This window comes from Phragmites australis, chromosome 14, assembly GCF_958298935.1.
Source record: "Phragmites australis chromosome 14, lpPhrAust1.1, whole genome shotgun sequence".
Taxonomy (NCBI): Eukaryota; Viridiplantae; Streptophyta; class Magnoliopsida; order Poales; family Poaceae; genus Phragmites; species Phragmites australis.
Window position 1 is genome coordinate 25,779,365 of NC_084934.1, and position 7,130 is coordinate 25,786,494.

The 7,130-nt window shown below is 49.5% G+C and overlaps 1 protein-coding gene across 1 annotated transcript; it reads left to right on the top strand.

Annotated features, from left to right (window-relative positions):
• The first annotated feature begins 244 nt into the window (after window positions 1-244).
• On the top strand, window positions 245-1,834 carry LOC133890364 (uncharacterized). The gene is made up of 2 exons (XM_062330759.1): window positions 245-723; window positions 796-1,834. Exons 1-2 carry the CDS (start codon window positions 461-463, stop codon window positions 1,832-1,834), a joined length of 1,302 nt encoding a protein of 433 aa, XP_062186743.1. The 5' UTR covers window positions 245-460.
• The last annotated feature ends 5,296 nt before the right edge of the window (window positions 1,835-7,130 follow it).

Below are 7,130 nucleotides of genomic sequence, written 5' to 3' on the forward strand. Positions count from 1 at the left end.
AGGCGCACCACTGGTTTTAGGCCAACTCCAGCAGATACTCTAAATTTTCATCCTCAAAAATACTATTACAGCATCCCCTATCACTATTACAGTCTCTTTCATTCCATTTATCTCCAGCAGAACCCTTATATCTAGACCTCTATTTTCTCTTTCATGTTTTTTAATGTTTTGTTGGTAACCGCCATAACCGCCGGTGCAGGATTTTTTTTTATTTTCGGGGTCCATGTTACGCAAATAAATGGTACGTCGAAATTTTGTGCTGACATTCATTAGGTTTTATAATTCGTAAAATTAGGTATGATATTTTGTCGGGCTTGTTGCGGAAGACAACGTGGCTTGCAGACGAAGGTTTTGGAGTAGTGGCTTCTCGTGGAAGGAAGGGTGCTTGCTTCCCCCAGAAGATTGTTCGAGGCACTATAAGAAGGAGGTAGGAGGATGGTTGCAAATGCAAGGTAGCTAAATGGATCCTCGACAAGCTTGGAAGGAATACTTGAGGGAGTTGTGTTTCCCGTCCAACGACTCGTCCGATGAAGAAGATGATTTGTTCATGGAGGGTATGAGAGCTTGGCAAGCCGACCTGGAGGAATCAGAGAGGCGACCATGGGGGGGCTCAGTCCCAGGTCGAAAGCGTATCAACCGGTATCGGCACGAGGGCCATATGAGGTTGTTCAACGACTACTTTGCCGATCCTCCCGTGTACCCCGACTACATATTCCGATGCAGGTATTGTTACATTCGCAAGTGTTAATGTGTAAAAAAAGGGTGTGTTGTTCATAAACATGTGCGTTGTTGCAGGTTCCGGATGAAACGCAACCTGTTTATGAAGATAGTTGCAGCTGTTGAAGAGAAGGACCCCTGGTTCGTGCAGCGGAGAAACGCAGCTGGAGAGCTCGGGCTGTCGGCATTGCAAAAAGTGACTGCGGCATTTCGTATGCTAGCATACGATGCGCCGGTTGATTCTCTCGATGAGTGCCTTCGTCTTGGTGAGAGCACCATCATTGAGAGTATGCGACGTTTCGTCAATGCTGTTGTGCAGGCATTCGGCGATGAGTACCTTTGTTCTCCTAATGAGGAGGACACTGCGAGGTTGCTCGCCATCAACTCGCGCAAAGGCTTCCCCGGGATGTTAGGAAGCGTTGATTGTATGCATTGGAGGTGGAAGAACTGCCCTACGGCGTGGGCCGGGTCTTACACGGGGCATGTTAGCGCTCCAACTATCATTCTTGAGGCGGTAGCGTCGCAAGACCTGTGGATCTGGCATGTGTTTTTCGGCATGCCTGGTTCGCTAAACGACATCAATGTCCTCCACCGATCACATCTCCTCGATGACTTAGCCGCCGGACAGGCACCGAAGGTTAATTACACAATCAATGGTCACGACTACACAATGGGTTACTACCTTGCTGACGGAATTTACCCGGAATGGGCCACGTTTGTGAAACCCACTCCGGCACCTGTCGGCCGCAAGCGGCAACACTTTGTCGTGCAACAAGCGGCGGCCCGCAAGGACATGGAGCGCGCCTTCGGAGTACTTCAGTCGCGGTTTCCTATTGTTCGAGGGGCAACACGGTTGTGGGACGAGGAAACCTTGTCCGCCATCATGACCGCATGCATAATCATGCACAACATGATTATTGAAGACGAGCGCGAAGACGACGATGTGGACTACGTGTACGAGGGAGCAGGTGAAGACGTGCAGGCTTCTCACGACGTGACGCCACCATTGATGGTCTTGAGCCAACGGTACAATGCAATTCGATGCAAGCAGGCACATGTTCATCTCCGGGAATACCTTGTCGAACACCTTTGGCAGTTACACGGAGGAGACGTGTAGCGTCATGGTAGTAATTGAACGCTCTATGTTTCTGCATTCACTACGTTGTGTAATCGGTATGAAGCTGCACGTTTAGTGCATTGTACTGTGCTTCGTACTTATAGTGTGTCGTATTATCTTCGTTGTAATGTGGTAGTTCATGATTGTCAATGTACTATGTTTCGTATGGTAGTCATCCTGCAAATTCAGAATTTGAAAACACAACCTGAAATTTGAGGACACAATCTGAACTTTGAGACCACATCTTTGGAAAATGGAGAACACAGGATTAAATGTGACACCACAACCTAAAATTTGATAACACCTTGCAGCTGACAACTTGAGACCACTTCCTGAAATTTCATGCAGCAAGCTGCAATTGCATACCACAACATCATCCTTCAGAACAGAAGGCAAAAAAATTCAGCACTTCCTCAAAATTTGAGACCACACCGAGACCATATAGGTCAAAAAATCAGGTGACATACAAGACTACAACAGAATATAAGTTTTTTCAGCACATCCTCAAAATTTCAGACCACACTGAGACCATATAGCTCAAAAATTCAGCTGACATACAGGTGGACAACAAAATATTAGTTTTGAATCTGAAATATCAGCACACGAGCTGCAATTGCAGACCTCATCTTCATAATTCAGAACACGCGCTCAGATATGACCACAGATCCAGAAAAATTCAGACCACATTATGACCACATAGGCCGAAAATTCAGGTCACATAATGGCCGACAACAGAATTTAAGTTTTGAACCTCATATTTCAGAACACAAACTGCATATAAGTTCATAACACATGTCTTGAACTGGACTCTTACATGTCAAAACCTTAGAAAGTCTGACAATAGCATATACTCGAAGGAAGGCAAATTAGTCCGAACGAAAAAACATTGTTTAAATCACAACTTCAAATTTCAGAAAGTAGAACCCGATGAGGCGCGCCTAGTAGCAATGATACTCTGACGAAGACTTTTGTAATACTCTTTTTGGTCATCGTCCATTTGCGATAAATCCATGTTCATTATCCTCATTTCCTCCTTCACCTTCTCTAGTTGCATTTGCTCCTCCTCGAGGCGAAGGCGCTGCCGCTCTACATACATCATCTCCGCGAACCTCTCGGCCCTTTCCTTCTCGAACTTTTCCTTCATACTAAATTGCCTGTCGAATACTTCCTTCATTGGTGCCGACGGCGAGTTGGAAGACGTTGAACCGCGCCCTAATTTCTTGGACCGGCTCCGGCCAACAGGCCTCTTAGCTCGGACCATGCCTTCGCTACCTGTTTCTTGTGGAAGTCCCGCAGCCTGTGATGGTGGCATGTTCTGAGTCGATGACGGGCTGCCATCTCCTGCTGCGCTGGAAGTCTTTTGCTTCTTCCTCGACGCCTCTGACTGCCACTTCGGATGGTGCCTCAATTCACGCCAACAAGGAAGCAACGTAAACTCTTTATGTTCAACTGCCTGGAACATTTTGCAAGCCTCAACAACCTGCACAACAAGGCAGCATATAGTAGAAGATGAGTGCAAAATCATTTACAAGTTAAATGTGATGGGAGCATACAACATCGTACCGTCTCCCCCTCCGTGGTACTGCTGCGTCTACTACGCATTGCACGCGCGTAGTGGCCGCAAAACTTTTGTACCATCCCATTAATGAATGCCCACCTCCCTTGCAACGACTTCTTGTTGCGAGTGGACGGGAATTCTTTGTGCTCGTGGAAGTAAGACTCGATCCGCTGCCAAAACGCGCCCAAACTTTGGTTCGAACCCACCACCGGATCCATGCTAACGTTGAGCCAGACAGAAACAAGTAGGAGGTCTTCCTTCATCGTGTAGCTCTGCCCACGGCCTCCACCAGCAGGTACCTCTGTTTGTGCATCGTCATTCTGCACCACGGGCTCTGGGGCCTGCGAGCCACTCAATCCTTCTTGGGTCAGTGGTACTACATCATCCCATGGAATAGCATCGTCGTCTCCTCTCAGAAAATCTGCGTACTCCATAGAATCCCTGCAGACTTAGGTATAAGCGCATGTACCGAACATGTATAGAACAAGAGCAGCATGTAGCATTCCATATTAGAGAGGGTACATAATATGTTTGAAACAAGATTCAAATAAGTTTACAGCACACAGTACTACTTTAATCGGCCTATAGTAGCCTTTAGGCAGCATAGCATCCTATAGCCTCCATGATCGATCTGACTCAATGGAGTACTCTTCGACGGACTCAGCACATAACACGGTCTCCGAGCTCCACTCGTCGGACAGTACATCGTCTTCTCCACTGCCCGGTCCAACTGATGCTTCATCAAAGTCGGGTACGCTAATGTTGTCTTCGGTGCCTGAGTGGTCGCCTTCTCTAGCTCTGATCAAAGCATCTTCGACCTGAAACACAAGCTGTTCCAAGTCCTGAGCTATGCTCTCTACCTCAAGTAGAGCCCATTCATATCCATGGCCGCAGGGCAGCTGTCGGTTGTCAAATTGTCGACGGCAACCTTCTTCAACAGTTGTGCAGCCTCCTGCACATTGTCCTGGATCATTGATAGAATGGCCGACAGCTCTGGAGCGTCCATCTATAATGAGGCCAATCATCAACACACATACTATCCAATATTCCAAAAGACATTCCACCCAAACCCATACTATGGAACCATCTCACTTAACCACAGGATTAACCTAACATGGCCTACCTCGATGCCTACCAATGTATGTACTTCATGTGTTGGCAACTACCACTTGTGTTGGTGCACAGAACCTATTATTTGTTGTTAACAACCTACAGTGTCTACAAAAGTGGTTCATCATTTCATTCCTACTGCAATGAAATGACAGGGTATCTAAAGAGTGCCCAAAGTTCTGTACAGTTCAACACTTCCTAATTCCAGTTCAGTTCAAGTGCACCTTACAATTCAGTCCTACCAATTTAGAAAGTTTCATCTAGTCCATTAATCAAAGCCTGTAGGGAAATTCAGGATTGCAGTACCACACCCTATTTCGGTTCATCAGTTCCCTACACCAAGTCCTGCACTGAAACTAACATTGCCCTAACTACACCTTGGGTACAACCCTTAACCTCCTAAACCAGGTGCAGGACAAACTAGCATATCCTATTGCAGAGCCATGATCAGCAGGAAATAGCACAAAGGGTTAACCCAAATTGAGTTCATCTATTCCATACCACACTGCCTCCATTGAAAGTTACAAAGCAGTAACTAAACATTGAGTATGAACATTCAGCTCCTAAAACAGATGAAGCACAAACAAACATATCCCATGGAAGTGCCATGATCAGCAGAAATTACCACTACAGCTTCACCCTAATTGTGTTCATCTATTCCATTAATCAATGCCTGTACAGGTAAGCTCACAACCATGGCAATGAACATACAAAATTGGCGCAAATTGCACACATTTCATTCAACATACTAGCTTATTGTCTCCTTCATCTCAAAATCGTCCCACTGCCTTCTCCTTGCATCTATGCACGAGATGCAGCCCTTCGCCCCACCGTCCCCTACGCTGCAGCAATTACAACCTCCTGCATGAGCTTCACAATAAGGCCCTCTGACCTCACGCCGGCGAAGACCACCGTCGCCTTCAACCGGCTCAAAAGCCATGACCACAAATGCAATTTTACACCCACTCCAATGTACCATACAAGCAAATTTTCCGAACAACCTCCCAACAATCGGACTCCCCGCCGTGGAGCCGGATGCGACGTACTACGACCTCCCCACACCCCACCCTCTCCACCCCTTCCGCCCACCGCCTACGACCTCCGGCCCACCGCCTATGCACCTCTACCGCAATCGACACCCTCCCCACCCCGCCTTCCGGCAACAAGCAGCGAAGAGGACGTACCAGGGAGCACCTGCGACCGCCGCGGAGCAAACCGAAGGGGGGGATCTAGGGATCTGGCTCGCCAGATCCGCCGCCGCCCAGTCTTCCGGACTCGGGGACGCGTCCTCTTCAGCCGTGCCGCCTGCTTCTTCGCGCTTGCGTCGCCCGCCGACGCCGCCCGCCTCCCCTCTGCGCTCCCCCTCCAGCTCCGCTTCCTTCCCACCGCGGGAGTGCCGAGCGTCGCACAACTGCCCTCGCCCACAGTGATGCAGCCGCCGCATTCGTCCGCAGTTTTGCCGACGAGTTGCCTCTCCCCGCATCGCTGTTCAACCCGAAAAGGGCTCTGCTGAAGACGGATGCCGCACGCCGAACGGCCCGTATCCGACGTGGATGCCTCTCCCGGTCCGGATACGGGGTTCACTGGAGTTGGCCTTATAGGCTCAAATACCCAGCTTTAGAGGGTTAAGTCCTTACAACACCAAGGTTTAACTCAAATTTAAGGTCCGTTGCTAATTCTGCTGCCTCCACAGATCGTGGCCCTCCTCGCATGTCGTCGCCTCCACAAATCCGATCTCATCCGCAACGCCTGCCTCCACGACGCAGACGGCCACCCAGCAACATCTCGTCCGCGGTCGTCACCTGACTCACCTGCTCTCTTCACCGCGTGTCCACCTCCTCTCCCCTGGTCGGCAACGATCTCCTCCGCGACGCCGGCCTCCACGACGTGCAGCCACCTCCTCTGCAGGGTCTCATCCGCGGTCGTCGCCTGCCCCGTTCACCGCGCGGCCACCTCCTCGACGTCCGGACCAACCAAGATCGCGTACCCCTTCTCTCTGCCCCCCCATCCCTCCCCGCTAAGTCCGCGGCTGCTCCGCCGCCCCTTTCGCTGCTCCACCCCCGAGGGTCGGTGCCTGAGCACAGCTCTTGTTGCTACGGCCCCGAAGGCCACCGCGCGGCCTCTCCTCTGCCTAGGGTCGGCGGCCGCCAAATCCTCGATCTATGACCTGCTGTCCATCGTACCATAGTGGACGGCACTATCCGCCAACAATCCAAGGCTCCGACGTCGTCGCCCTCACCAGTCGCCACTACGGCGCTACCTCTAGCGCCCATCCACGGATCGAAGCGAATCACACCACCAGCACATTACGCAGGCAAGTACAAAAGGCCCCTTTGATTATGCGTTCCCATCGGCTGCTAATTCCTGTAATCCGTTTATTAAGCGCACTCAACCTGTTTGATGCAATGCGCCTTCAGCGTAACAAGAAAATGCAATGCGTCTTCAGTGTACATTTGTTCATAATTAAATTATCTCTGAGAATGTTTAAGGTTTGAGCAAATTTTCGTACATCATAGTTGAAATGTGCATATATTAGTTCTAGGGTTGAAATGTGCATATACTACACTTTATTTTGCTTTCTCTGATTGAATGGAAAGCCACAGAAATGCAAAAAGAAGTGCTAACCAA